Here is a 15,732-nt window from a genome sequence, read left to right on the forward strand (position 1 = left end):
AATTGCTAGTGTCAATGTATCTTCAAAACCCTGTTTGATTGAAGAAATTTACCAAAATTTGGCATTTCAACACGGCAATCTGCCAGATAAATGGATTTTGGAGCTGGAATTAATTCAAAATTTATATTTATTTTCTTAGTGTGGTTAACAAAATAGAGCTGCCAGGCTTATTTATATCAATAATTATTCAAGTTTATTGATTTGTTAATCACATGCTAGTGTCAATGCATCTTCAAAACCCTGTTTGATTGAAGAAATTTACCAAAATTTGGCATTTCAACACGGCAATCTGCCAGATAAATGGATTTTGGAGCTGGAATTAATTCAAAATTTATATTTATTTTCTTAGTGTGGTTAACAAAACAGAGCTGTCAGGCTTATTTATATCAATAATTATTCAAGTTTATTGATTTGTTAATCAATTGCTATTGTCAATATTTCTTCAAAACCAAGTTTGACTGAAGAAATTTACCAAAATTTGGCATTTCAACACGGCAATCTGCCAGATAAATGGATTTTGGAGCTTGAAATATTCATAATTCTTAAGAATTAATTCTAAATTTATATTTATTTTCTTAGTGTGGTTAACAAAACAGAGCTGCCAGGCTTATTTATATCAATAATTATTCAAGTTTATTGATTTGTTAATTAATTGCTAATGTCAATGTTTCTTCAAAACCCTGTTTGACTGAAGAAATTTACCAAAATTTGGCATTTCAACAAGGCAATCTGACAGATAAATGGATTTTGGAGCTGGAATTAATTCAAAATTTATATTTATTTTCTTAGTGTGATTAACAAAACAGAGCTGCCAGGCTTATTTATATCAATAATTATTCAAGTTTATTGATTTGTTAATCAATTGCTAGTGTCAATGTATCTTCAAAACCCTGTTTGACTGAAGAAATTTACCAAAATTTGGAATTTCAACACGGCAATCTGCCAGATAAAGGATTTTGGAGCTGGAAATATTCATAATTCTTAAGAATTAGTTCTAAATTTATATTTATTTTCTTAGTGTGGTTAACAAAACAGAGCTTCCAAGCTTATTTATATCAATAATTATTCAAGTTTATTGATTTGTTAATTAATTGCTAGTGTCAATGTTTCTTCAAAACCCTGTTTGACTGAAGAAATTTACCAAAATTTGGCATTTCAACAAGGCAATCTGACAGATAAATGGATTTTGGAGCTGGAATTAATTCAAAATTTATATTTATTTTCTTAGTGTGATAAACAAAACAGAGCTGCCAGGCTTATTTATATCAATAATTATTCAAGTTTATTGATTTGTTAATCAATTGCTAGTGTCAATGTATCTTCAAAACCCTGTTTGACTGAAGAAATTTACCAAAATTTGGAATTTCAACACGGCAATCTGCCAGATAAAGGATTTTGGAGCTGCAATTAAGTCAAAATTTATATTTATTTTCTTAGTGTGGTTAACAAAACAGAGCTGCCAGGTTTATTTATATCAATAATTATCCAAGTTTATTGATTTGTTAATCAATTGCTTGTGTCAATGTTTCTTCAAAACCCTGTTTGACTGAAGAAATTTACCAAAATTTGGCATTTCAACACGGCAATCTGCAAGATAAATGGATTTTGGAGCTGGAATTAATTCAAAATTTATATTTATTTTCTTAGTGTAGTTAACAAAACAGAGCTGCCAGACTTATTTATATCAATAATTAATCAAGTTTATTGATTTGTTAATCAATTGCTAGTGTCAATGTATCTTCAAAACCCTGTTTGATTGAAGAAATTTACCAAAATTTGGCATTTCAACACGGCAAACTGCCAGATAAATGGATTTTGGAGCTGGAATTAATTCAAAATTTATGTTTATTTTCTTAGTGTGGTTAAAAAACAGAGCTGCCAGGCTTATTTATATCAATAATTATTCAACATTATTGATTTGTTAATCAATTGCTAGTGTCAATGCATCTTCAAAACCCTGTTTGACTGAAGAAATTTACCAAAATTTTGCATTTCAACACGGCAATCTGCCAGATAAATGGATTTTGGAGCTGGAATTAATTCAAAATTTATATTTATTTTCTTAGTGTGGTTAACAAAACAGAGCTGCCAGGCTTATTTATATCAATAATTATTCAAGTTTATTGATTTGTTAATCAATTGCTATTGTCAATATTTCTTCAAAACCAAGTTTGACTGAAGAAATTTACCAAAATTTGGCATTTCAACACGGCAATCTGCCAGATAAATGGATTTTGGAGCTGGAATTAATTCAAAATTTATATTTATTTTCTTAGTGTGGTTAACAAAACAGAGCTGCAAGGCTTATTTATATCAATAATTATTCAAGTTTATTGATTTGTTAATCAATTGCTATTGTCAATATTTCTTCAAAACCAAGTTTGACTGAAGAAATTTACCAAAATTTGGCATTTCAACACGGCAATCTGCCAGATAAATGGATTTTGGAGCTGGAAATATTCATAATTCTTAAGAATTAATTCTAAATTTATATTTATTTTCTTAGTGTGGTTAACAAAACAGAGCTGTCAAGCTTATTTATATCAATAATTATTCAAATTTATTGATTTGTTAATTAATTGCTAGTGTCAATGTTTCTTCAAAACCCTGTTTGACTGAAGAAATTTACCAAAATTTGGCATTTCAACAAGGCAATCTGACAGATAAATGGATTTTGGAGCTGGAATTAATTCAAAATTTATATTTATTTTCTTAGTGTGGTTAACAAAACAGAGCTGCCAGGCTTATTTATATCAATAATTATTCAAGTTTATTGATTTGTTAATCAATTGCTAGTGTCAATGTATCTTTAAAACCCTGTTTGACTGAAGAAATTTACCAAAATTTGGCATTTCAACACGGCAATCTGCCAGATAAATGGATTTTGGAGCTGGAATTAATTCAAAATTCTTAAGAATTAATTCTAAATTTATATTTATTTTCTTAGTGTGGTTAACAAAACAGAGCTTCCAAGCTTATTTATATCAATAATTATTCAAGTTTATTGATTTGTTAATTAATTGCTAGTGTCAATGTTTCTTCAAAACCCTGTTTGACTGAAGAAATTTACCAAAATTTGGCATTTCAACAAGGCAATCTGACAGATAAATGGATTTTGGAGCTGGAATAAATTCAAAATTTATATTTATTTTCTTAGTGTGATTAACAAAACAGAGCTGCCAGGCTTATTTATATCAATAATTATTCAAGTTTATTGATTTGTTAATCAATTGCTAGTGTCAATGTATCTTCAAAACCCTGTTTGACTGAAGAAATTTACCAAAATTTGGTATTTCAACACGGCAATCTGCCAGATAAAGGATTTTGGAGCTGCAATTAATTCAAAATTTATATTTATTTTCTTAGTGTGGTTAACAAAACAGAGCTGCCAGGTTTATTTATATCAATAATTATTCAAGTTTATTGATTTGTTAATCAATTGCTAGTGTCAATGTATCTTCAAAACCCTGTTTGACTGAAGAAATTTACCAAAATTGGCATTTCAACACGGCAATCTGCCAGATAAATGAATTTTGGAGCTGGAATTAATAAAAAATTTTCATTTATTTTCTTAGTGTGATTAACAAAACAGAGCTGCAAGGCTTATTTATATCAATAATTATTCAAGTTTATTGATTTGTTAATCAATTGCTATTGTCAATATTTCTTCAAAACCAAGTTTGACTGAAGAAATTTACCAAAATTTGGCATTTCAACACGGCAATCTGCCAGATAAATGGATTTTGGAGCTGGAAATATTCATAATTCTTAAGAATTAATTCTAAATTTATATTTATTTTCTTAGTGTGGTTAACAAAACAGAGCTGTCAAGCTTATTTATATCAATAATTATTCAAGTTTATTGATTTGTTAATTAATTGCTAGTGTCAATGTTTCTTCAAAACCCTGTTTGACTGAAGAAATTTACCAAAATTTGGCATTTCAACAAGGCAATCTGACAGATAAATGGATTTTGGAGCTGGAATTAATTCAAAATTTATATTTATTTTCTTAGTGTGATTAACAAAACAGAGCTGCCAGGCTTATTTATATCAATAATTATTCAAGTTTATTGATTTGTTAATCAATTGCTATTGTCAATGTATCTTCAAAACCCTGTTTGACTGAAGAAATTTACCAAAATTTGGAATTTCAACACGGCAATCTGCCAGATAAAGGATTTCGGAGCTGGAATTAATTCAAAATTTATATTTATTTTCTTAGTGTGTGGTTAACAAAACAGAGCTGCCAGGTTTATTTATATCAATAATTATTCAAGTTTATAGATTTGTTAATCAATTGCTTGTGTCAATGTTTCTTCAAAACCCTGTTTGACTGAAGAAATTTACCAAAATTTGGCATTTCAACACGGCAATCTGACAGATAAATGGATTTTGGAGCTGGAATTAATTCAAAATTTATATTTATTTTCTTAGTGTGGTTAACAAAACAGAGCTGCAAGGCTTAGTTATATCAATAATTATTCAAGTTTATTGATTTGTTAATCAATTGCAAGTGTCAATGCATCTTCAAAACCCTGTTTGATTGAAAAAATTTACCAAAATTTGGCATTTCAACACGGCAATCTGCCAGATAAATGGATTTTGGAGCTGGAATTAATTCAAAATTTATATTTATTTTCTTAGTGTGGTTAACAAAACAGAGCTGCCAGGCTTATTTATATCAATAATTATTCAAGTTTATTGATTTGTTAATCAATTGCGATTGTCAATATTTCTTCAAAACCAAGTTTGACTGAAGAAATTTACCAAAATTTGGCATTTCAACACGGCAATCTGCCAGATAAATTGATTTTGGAGCTGGAAATATTCATAATTCTTAAGAATTAATTCTAAATTTATATTTATTTTCTTAGTGTGGTTAACAAAACAGAGCTGCCAAGCTTATTTATATCAATAATTATTCAAGTTTATTGATTTGTTAATCAATTGCTATTGTCAATATTTCTTCAAAACCAAGTTTGACTGAAGAAATTTACCAAAATTTGGCATTTCAACACGGCAATCTGCCAGATAAATGAATTTTGGAGCTGGAATTAATAAAAAATTTTCATTTATTTTCTTAGTGTGATTAACAAAACAGAGCTGCAAGGCTTATTTATATCAATAATTATTCAAGTTTATTGATTTGTTAATCAATTGCTATTGTCAATATTTCTTCAAAACCAAGTTTGACTGAAGAAATTTACCAAAATTTGGCATTTCAACACGGCAATCTGCCAGATAAATGGATTTTGGAGCTGGAAATATTCATAATTCTTAAGAATTAATTCTAAATTTATATTTATTTTCTTAGTGTGGTTAACAAAACAGAGCTGTCAAGCTTATTTATATCAATAATTATTCAAGTTTATTGATTTGTTAATTAATTGCTAGTGTCAATGTTTCTTCAAAACCCTGTTTGACTGAAGAAATTTACCAAAATTTGGCATTTCAACAAGGCAATCTGACAGATAAATGGATTTTGGAGCTGGAATTAATTCAAAATTTATATTTATTTTCTTAGTGTGATTAACAAAACAGAGCTGCCAGGCTTATTTATATCAATAATTATTCAAGTTTATTGATTTGTTAATCAATTGCTATTGTCAATGTATCTTCAAAACCCTGTTTGACTGAAGAAATTTACCAAAATTTGGAATTTCAACACGGCAATCTGCCAGATAAAGGATTTCGGAGCTGGAATTAATTCAAAATTTATATTTATTTTCTTAGTGTGTGGTTAACAAAACAGAGCTGCCAGGTTTATTTATATCAATAATTATTCAAGTTTATAGATTTGTTAATCAATTGCTTGTGTCAATGTTTCTTCAAAACCCTGTTTGACTGAAGAAATTTACCAAAATTTGGCATTTCAACACGGCAATCTGACAGATAAATGGATTTTGGAGCTGGAATTAATTCAAAATTTATATTTATTTTCTTAGTGTGGTTAACAAAACAGAGCTGCAAGGCTTAGTTATATCAATAATTATTCAAGTTTATTGATTTGTTAATCAATTGCAAGTGTCAATGCATCTTCAAAACCCTGTTTGATTGAAAAAATTTACCAAAATTTGGCATTTCAACACGGCAATCTGCCAGATAAATGGATTTTGGAGCTGGAATTAATTCAAAATTTATATTTATTTTCTTAGTGTGGTTAACAAAACAGAGCTGCCAGGCTTATTTATATCAATAATTATTCAAGTTTATTGATTTGTTAATCAATTGCGATTGTCAATATTTCTTCAAAACCAAGTTTGACTGAAGAAATTTACCAAAATTTGGCATTTCAACACGGCAATCTGCCAGATAAATTGATTTTGGAGCTGGAAATATTCATAATTCTTAAGAATTAATTCTAAATTTATATTTATTTTCTTAGTGTGGTTAACAAAACAGAGCTGCCAAGCTTATTTATATCAATAATTATTCAAGTTTATTGATTTGTTAATCAATTGCTATTGTCAATATTTCTTCAAAACCAAGTTTGACTGAAGAAATTTACCAAAATTTGGCATTTCAACACGGCAATCTGCCAGATAAATGGATTTTGGAGCTGGAAATATTCATAATTCTTAAGAATTAATTCTAAATTTATATTTTATTTCTTAGTGTGGTTAACAAAACAGAGCTTCCAAGCTTATTTATATCAATAATTATTCAAGTTTATTGATTTGTTAATCAATTGATAGTGTCAATGTATCTTCAAAACCCTGTTTGATTGAAGAAATTTACCAAAATTTGGCATTTCAACACGGCAATCTGCCAGATAAATGGATTTTGGAGCTGGAATTAATTCAAAATTTATATTTATTTTCTTAGTGTGGTTAACAAAACAGAGCTGCCAGGCTTATTTATATCAATAATTATTCAAGTTTATTGATTTGTTAATCAATTGCTATTGTCAATATTTCTTCAAAACCAAGTTTGACTGAAGAAATTTACCAAAATTTGGAATTTCAACACGGCAATCTGCCAGATAAAGGATTTCGGAGCTGGAATTAATTCAAAATTTATATTTATTTTCTTAGTGTGTGGTTAACAAAACAGAGCTGCCAGGTTTATTTATATCAATAATTATTCAAGTTTATTGATTTGTTAATCAATTGCTTGTGTCAATGTTTCTTCAAAACCCTGTTTGACTGAAGAAATTTACCAAAATTTGGCATTTCAACACGGCAATCTGACAGATAAATGGATTTTGGAGCTGGAATTAATTCAAAATTTATATTTATTTTCTTAGTGTGGTTAACAAAACAGAGCTGCCAGGCTTAGTTATATCAATAATTATTCAAGTTTATTGATTTGTTAATCAATTGCAAGTGTCAATGCATCTTCAAAACCCTGTTTGATTGAAGAAATTTACCAAAATTTGGCATTTCAACACGGCAATCTGCCAGATAAATGGATTTTGGAGCTGGAATTAATTCAAAATTTATATTTATTTTCTTAGTGTGGTTAACAAAACAGAGCTGCCAGGCTTATTTATATCAATAATTATTCAAGTTTATTGATTTGTTAATCAATTGCGATTGTCAATATTTCTTCAAAACCAAGTTTGACTGAAGAAATTTACCAAAATTTGGCATTTCAACACGGCAATCTGCCAGATAAATTGATTTTGGAGCTGGAAATATTCATAATTCTTAAGAATTAATTCTAAATTTATATTTATTTTCTTAGTGTGGTTAACAAAACAGAGCTGCCAAGCTTATTTATATCAATAATTATTCAAGTTTATTGATTTGTTAATCAATTGCTATTGTCAATATTTCTTCAAAACCAAGTTTGACTGAAGAAATTTACCAAAATTTGGCATTTCAACACGGCAATCTGCCAGATAAATGGATTTTGGAGCTGGAAATATTCATAATTCTTAAGAATTAATTCTAAATTTATATTTTATTTCTTAGTGTGGTTAACAAAACAGAGCTTCCAAGCTTATTTATATCAATAATTATTCAAGTTTATTGATTTGTTAATCAATTGATAGTGTCAATGTATCTTCAAAACCCTGTTTGATTGAAGAAATTTACCAAAATTTGGCATTTCAACACGGCAATCTGCCAGATAAATGGATTTTGGAGCTGGAATTAATTCAAAATTTATATTTATTTTCTTAGTGTGGTTAACAAAACAGAGCTGCCAGGCTTATTTATATCAATAATTATTCAAGTTTATTGATTTGTTAATCAATTGCTATTGTCAATATTTCTTCAAAACCAAGTTTGACTGAAGAAATTTACCAAAATTTGGAATTTCAACACGGCAATCTGCCAGATAAAGGATTTCGGAGCTGGAATTAATTCAAAATTTATATTTATTTTCTTAGTGTGTGGTTAACAAAACAGAGCTGCCAGGTTTATTTATATCAATAATTATTCAAGTTTATTGATTTGTTAATCAATTGCTTGTGTCAATGTTTCTTCAAAACCCTGTTTGACTGAAGAAATTTACCAAAATTTGGCATTTCAACACGGCAATCTGACAGATAAATGGATTTTGGAGCTGGAATTAATTCAAAATTTATATTTATTTTCTTAGTGTGGTTAACAAAACAGAGCTGCCAGGCTTAGTTATATCAATAATTATTCAAGTTTATTGATTTGTTAATCAATTGCAAGTGTCAATGCATCTTCAAAACCCTGTTTGATTGAAGAAATTTACCAAAATTTGGCATTTCAACACGGCAATCTGCCAGATAAATGGATTTTGGAGCTGGAATTAATTCAAAATTTATATTTATTTTCTTAGTGTGGTTAACAAAACAGAGCTGCCAGGCTTATTTATATCAATAATTATTCAAGTTTATTGATTTGTTAATCAATTGCGATTGTCAATATTTCTTCAAAACCAAGTTTGACTGAAGAAATTTACCAAAATTTGGCATTTCAACACGGCAATCTGCCAGATAAATTGATTTTGGAGCTGGAAATATTCATAATTCTTAAGAATTAATTCTAAATTTATATTTATTTTCTTAGTGTGGTTAACAAAACAGAGCTGCCAAGCTTATTTATATCAATAATTATTCAAGTTTATTGATTTGTTAATCAATTGCTATTGTCAATATTTCTTCAAAACCAAGTTTGACTGAAGAAATTTACCAAAATTTGGCATTTCAACACGGCAATCTGCCAGATAAATGGATTTTGGAGCTGGAAAGATTCATAATTCTTAAGAATTAATTCTAAATTTATATTTTATTTCTTAGTGTGGTTAACAAAACAGAGCTTCCAAGCTTATTTATATCAATAATTATTCAAGTTTATTGATTTGTTAATCAATTGCTAGTGTCAATGTATCTTCAAAACCCTGTTTGATTGAAGAAATTTACCAAAATTTGGCATTTCAACACGGCAATCTGCCAGATAAATGGATTTTGGAGCTGGAATTAATTCAAAATTTATATTTATTTTCTTAGTGTGGTTAACAAAACAGAGCTGCCAGGCTTATTTATATCAATAATTATTCAAGTTTATTGTTTTGTTAATCAATTGCTAGTGTCAATGTATCTTCAAAACCCTGTTTGACTGAAGAAATTTACCAAAATTTGGCATTTCAACACGGCAATCTGCCAGATAAATGAGAGAGGGGGATGTCCATCCGGTGATTGAGAATTTCATTCTCAATCACCGGAAGGACACAAAGAGCTTGGCTCCCGCCGTTCACCCGCGCCTCTCCCGCTCCTCCCCCACCCGCGCCCCCATCTCAATCACCAGAATTTCTAATCACCAGAATTTCTAATCACCAGATTCTCCCGTTCACGGGTTGCTTTCCCCCCCCAACCCCCATTCACTGGATACTTTATCTCTCGTTCACCAGCTCCTTTCCCCCATTGCTTTCACCCCTTCTAATCACCAGTTGCTTTCCCCCATCCCCATTCTCCAAAATTAGTTTTCCTCGCGCAGATATCTGGAGATTAGATTTTTTCCCCATTCGCTATAAATCGCAGCAGTTTGCCAGAATTAGTTTTATCTCTCCGAAATAATTAATGTACCCAAAATTGAACCGCCAGTTTATTATTCTTTTTAGGGGAATCTCTATGGGAGTTTAACATTACAATAAAGCTAAAAGGTCCAGTTTGGGGTACATTTGGTCCGAAATGGGGTGCATAGGGCCGAAAATGGTGACTTTGGTCGTTTTTGGGGTACATTTGGTCCATTTTGGTCCATTTTTGGGTACATCCCTGCTTTCCCCCATCCCCATTCTCCAAAATTAGTTTTCCTCGCGCAGATATCTGGAGATTAGATTTTTACCCGTTTGCTTATCGCTTTCGAACCCCTTAATTTCTAATCTCTAGGCAATAAAAACAAGTTATTTACATTTAATTTTTTATTTTAGAACTTTGTTTTACATGTTAGTAGGTACTATCAGATATTCCATTAGATGGTTATCTTGTACATTACACAATTAAAACAAATTAAAGTAGTTAAGTTTACAGGCATTTAAATGGGGTGAAACGATCTCCTGTAACTTAATTTAATTAAAAGTTCTAACTCACGTATTTGTAGTGTTTAGCAACAGTATCGTCTGACATCCGAGGGACAGTCACAAACGTCTTCTTCTGGTACAGGTGAGAAGCTTTTGTCAGAGACCGTAGTTGCTTTTGGCGTCGGGGGAATGTCCCATTCTAGCGAAAGGTACTTTTTTTCCGATGGTGAATTATCCCTAGCCGGACAGTTTGGAAAGAATCTAGCATGTTCAAGTTCTGGTACGTCTCCTGATTTCCATCCTTCTAATACGCCATGGCATTTGTAACATCGTACTTCATCGCCCTGCTGAATATAGTAGAATCCAGCCTTTGCTAGTTGCTCCTTAGTGACGTGCGGATTTTTCCAGTGACGAAACGTTTCAAGTCGATACACTTCAATGTCCATAGCTGATCTAGACCAAATACGTTCTATAGTTTCAAATGATACATTCTCTAAGCCTACATTTACCCCTAAGTCTACTAAACCTAATTTTATCAATATGGTTAAATTTCTACGCTAAAATTATCAATATAAATGCTTTTTTCAATATGCAAATTGTTTTAAATATGTCTAAAAATATAGTCTATTACCAAGAAAAAATAGTTACTTACTTTACGGGTAGAAATCCTTTGTCAAGCTGTAGAAAAGACTGAGCGATCCGTCAGCAGGTCTTTACTCGTCAATGCGCCGTAGAGAAATGACGCACGGAAGATTAATTTATTCCTATCTTGTTGAGAATAATTCATCACGTGATCTAAACTTCAAATAACCCTCAAATTCTATTGGCTGCCTCTCTCTGACAGTTTAAACTGCCTCTAATGATTGACGGCACATATTAACCCACTTGAGTATTTGGAAAAAACCCTTTGCTACTCGAAGGATAGTTTTGGAAATACCACGTTGATGATATCAAAATCGAGCTCTCACTTGAAAATGTTTACGGAAAACAATCCTCTTGGAAAATTGAGTTACGTAGAAGATTGCTAAAAAATGGCTAAGTGTTAAGTTTTTTACATTTTAAAGTATTTATTAAGAGTGAAAAATCCTATGACTACACTGACGGCATATCTTAAGTACCGGTGGAAAAAATCCAGTGCTCAAAGTTCAGTTATCTTATTAAACGTGCGCGTGCACAGAAAAATGAACGAGTCACGTGATAGTAACTTAATTTCTACGCTAATCTTACCCCTACTAGACCTAATTTCTGTCTAATAGATTTTCAATATATATATATAAAAGAATGCCTAAAAATTTCATTTTAAATATAATAAAATAGCCTAGCTGATTATTATTATTATAACTTACTTTTCAGCGTGACCTTCAATGACTATTCCCAATGCTAAGACTCTTTATTGAGATAACTAAGAATTGATTCCCATGACTACCCTGACGGCATATCTTAAGTACCAGTGGAAAAAAAAATCCATTGCTCAAAGTTCAGTTATCTTATTAATCGGGTGCGCGCGCACAGAAAATGAAAGTCACGTGAGAATCGGTACGTCACTGAAAATAGTGGAAGTGTCATCACTAGAGTTCTTTTATCAATATATTTAATTAAGGATTATTTCAAAGTTTAGATGGCGCCATGGTTCTCAAAGCAGTGATATTAAAAGATCTCAACGGGTGGAATTGGAGAAACGCTAAAAATATTATCGACATATTCATTCTCCCTGAGTATAAATAAATAAATAAATAAATAAATAAATACATTCTTGGCATAGTAGTAGGATTTTAAGAAAAAAATTAAATACGGAAAATCAATTATTTTATTTTAAAGGTTTTGTGATTTCTCACCAAACAATTTCAACATCTTCAATGTAGGCTATCACATCAGGGGCATCTCAAAAATCTTTTTCCTCTGATCTCCTAGTTTCTGCCTCTGTCTTTAGTATTTATAAATATTTTCCTATCCATAAACCATTTCCTAACTGGTGGACATTGATAACACTAAAAGTTTACTTATAATAATATGCTGAAATACATTTTCCAATACGCAAAAAATTAAAGCTAGACCTAAAAACCTGTAAAGTGTAAATAGTTAAGACTAAATTTCTAAGCCTAGCCCATGAAAGTACATTTTCCGTAAATCATATCCTAACATGAATGCATTTGTTTTTTTTAAAAAATATGCTAATTAATTTCGTAAACAAGCATAAATTTTAGTTCGCCCTTCCTCCAAAATATCTAATAGAGCTAGTACATTCTCGATAAATATACATGTTCTTGGGGAATAAGAGACGTTTTTTATCAAAGTAAGCCAAGTTTAAAGCTTATTGTCATTGGTTCCATAACAAAAACCACATTCGGATCAAAATAAATTTATTTATTTTATTTTTATACAGATTTTTTTTCATTTTTTTTGCCTTAATTTCAATTTTGGGAGTCGGTACCCGTTTCACCGAAGATGAAGATGCTTCGTTTTATTCAGCGTTGGGTAAATCGCCGTGTAAAAAAAACATCTAGCATTGCATTAACTTTTTCCTCGTCCTCGTCCTCGTCCCCTACAATACGTCTCTCGATCTATAAAGTAAAGAAATCAAAATAATAAGCTAAACGATAATCCATACCTTCTATTCACTAGTTCAATTTATCACTGTCTCATATATCCACTATCGTACATACATACATACATACACTAACTTACTAACGCTTTAGTCTCCGCAAGTTTTTATGTTGTATAATCAAAGTTTTGAATCGAATAATAATAATAATAATAATAATTAGATCAAAACAAATTTCAAGCTTACGTTAATGTATTCCCTTGAGTGAGGGCCCAATCTTTGAAAAATCTAGATGGACGTCGATGTAACCTTCGTCCTCTTGCAGGTTCAATTCACGTAAATACCAGTTTTTATATTTTCTTAACATTATTTCTAACGTTCTAAACGAAAATTGTTTTTCGTTTGGCATATCAGGCTTAAAAGAAAACCTAAGAACTGCTTTAGTTACACGCATATCCACGTTATTTTCCATAGCTAATATTTAGCCCTTAAACTTGCTCGTAATTACGAAGAATGTAAAAATGTAGAATGCTCGCTCCTATATTTATGCCAAATCAGAAATCACTTGAAATAATAACTTCATTTGGTACTTAAAAACGGTGAGAGGTAGGAGGAGGGGTTTGGTAATTTATAAATTTTTATAATCAAATGTACCATATCAAAAGTATATAAATAAATAATACAAGAAGTGCACTAATTATTATTTTCGCTCGCCAGGTAATTTCGTTTGATTTCCGTTTCGCACGGACGCAGATAACATGGTAACGCGACTACAGCGAACCGATAAAGCTAATTAATAAAATATTGTCAACCATTTGATATTAGAAATGTTAAAATAAAACTTTTACAGATAAATCTAATTTATAAAATATTGCCAATTGAGGGTTTGCAAGTTAGTTTGATTATAGGTTTTGAGTGTTAGAATAGAAATAACGCTAAATACAGGGTTAAATTCAATTCAAAATAAAAGACCATGACAATAAAAAATAACCCTTAAAATATAAATCGCGAAGAAAATGAAGTAACGCGACTTTTAAAATTAGTATAAAATGTTTAATCCCTCTGAAAACGGGAAAATTCATATAGGACAAAACCCAAATACATGTTTACTGAGCTTAGCACTCTACTTTTTCAATCCTCTATTCTCAATGGTGGCCTCTATTTCTACCATCGTCTGCTTCGTAAACTTTATGGATGCATTGGAAGGGCTCAAATTAAGCTAAGTGGGTACACTTCTTGTTTAATTTATATACTTCTAACCATATTAAAGTATCAATTTTAATAAAAGGAATTCAACTTAAGTGTTGTTTTGCTATCTGAAATTCGAAAACAAAGAAGGTAGTACAGGGGTACTTAAGTTGATTTTAATATATTTTTTAGAAATAACTTAAGTATACAGCGAAATAATCATTAGTAGTATCTAATTTTTTAAGTGCCCACATACTTCTCATCTCGTATAAAAGAGGGTCATTTTTGTACTATAAAACCATTCCATTCCTGAAATCCGCTACAGGAAAAAAGTTGATTAAGCTAAGCAATTTACGAGCGACGTCCTAGCGTACTTGTAATTAAGAAAGTAAGTACTTAGTTTTACGATTTTGCTTAAAAGTATGATTTTAAATCGATAAAGTGAAGCACGTAAAGTGTCCCTGACCAAAATTGTTTCACAAACATCTGTACCGTTTAATAAGATACGAGTATGATAACGATTTCTAGAGCCCTATGTTCGATAATGATTCATTAGGAAAATTTGAATATAGTTTAAATTTTTAATTACTTATTTTTTGGTTTGACTACCAATTTGGAGGACTACTGTTTTGATTTTGATATAACTAAATTTGATTGGTTTTCGAAAAGTTTTCTCTTCTACCCCCGCCCCCCCAGTTTATAATTATGATGTCAGTTGTAAATTGTTTTTTTCGAGTATAAAAAGGGTAAACAGAAAAATTGAGAGATAGTATTAAGAAAACAGCCAATTCGAATTGTTTCGGAATCGGCTCGAGGGACTAAGTACGTAGATATACGTCAATTGTAAATTCTAAACTTTGTATATATATTATATTCAATCATTCATTCTTACTAATTTTATAGTAATGGATCCTATTTCCATAACTTTGGCTTCGGGAAATGAGTACGTCGGTACGACAACCGAATCTATGATTTGCTTTCACTGCGGCGAATGTACGGAAGAATTGGCAGTAAGAGGCTGAGGACTCTTCTTTTGCTGGGGTCGAGAGTGCGCGCATTATCAAATGGGAGTAATTTTTCGACATGGTAATGTCTATACCAAACACATCCCAGGGCATCTTATAAAGGAGTTCCCGCCCCATATCCGCTGTACGTACTGTGGAAGAAGAGGGTCGAAGAGAAGCCGTCGACGGGAGGAGTGCTCAGCGTTCGATTTCATGGGATGCTGTCATTACCCTAAGCCTCCCAGAGACCGAACTGTAGTTCGTTCGTATTACAATAAGATTTCTTTAAGAGAGAGAGAGAGAAAAGAATTGCTTAAATTAGGAAGTAATAATGAATCTATTGAATCCAATGTAAAGAAAATGCATCAAGATATTAACTTGGAAAATCCAAAAGATGATTCACCAGTAAGCAGTATTCAGTTAATTAAAAATCATAAACAAAAACCGACTGATTACGGTGCATCAAGATATAATATTTGTATATCTTCGAAAAAAGGTGAATCATTAAACATCAACAATGCGGTAATTTACTTATAATATATTTTATATGAAAATAATT

General features: G+C 30.7%; 1 protein-coding gene across 2 annotated transcripts; it reads right to left on the bottom strand.

Moving 5' to 3' along the window:
• Nucleotides 1–10,515: 10,515 nt before the first annotated feature.
• LOC149940606 (baculoviral IAP repeat-containing protein 7-B-like) lies at nt 10,516–11,183 on the bottom strand. Of its 2 annotated transcripts, none has more exons than XM_090179716.1 (2): nt 11,092–11,183; nt 10,516–10,892 (listed from the first exon to the last, which is right to left on the bottom strand). In XM_090179716.1, the coding sequence occupies exon 2, from the start codon at nt 10,883–10,885 to the stop codon at nt 10,523–10,525; it is 363 nt and encodes a 120-aa protein (XP_090035842.1). In that variant the 5' UTR covers nt 10,886–10,892; nt 11,092–11,183; the 3' UTR covers nt 10,516–10,522. The 2 variants fall into 2 exon arrangements, with proteins under 2 accessions (XP_090035842.1, XP_090035843.1); XM_090179717.1 differs by having other exon boundaries at nt 10,516–10,887; nt 11,092–11,170.
• Between the last annotated feature and the right edge of the window lie 4,549 nt (nt 11,184–15,732).

Source organism: Leiobunum rupestre, chromosome 6, assembly GCF_980474605.1.
Source record: "Leiobunum rupestre chromosome 6, qqLeiRupe1.1.hap1, whole genome shotgun sequence".
Taxonomy (NCBI): domain Eukaryota; kingdom Metazoa; phylum Arthropoda; class Arachnida; order Opiliones; family Sclerosomatidae; genus Leiobunum; species Leiobunum rupestre.

Excerpts from the sequence above, each read along its gene's own strand:
- LOC149940606 (XM_090179716.1), bottom strand. The coding sequence starts at position 10,885 with ATGGACATTGAAGTGTATCGACTTGAAACGTTTCGTCACTGGAAAAAT.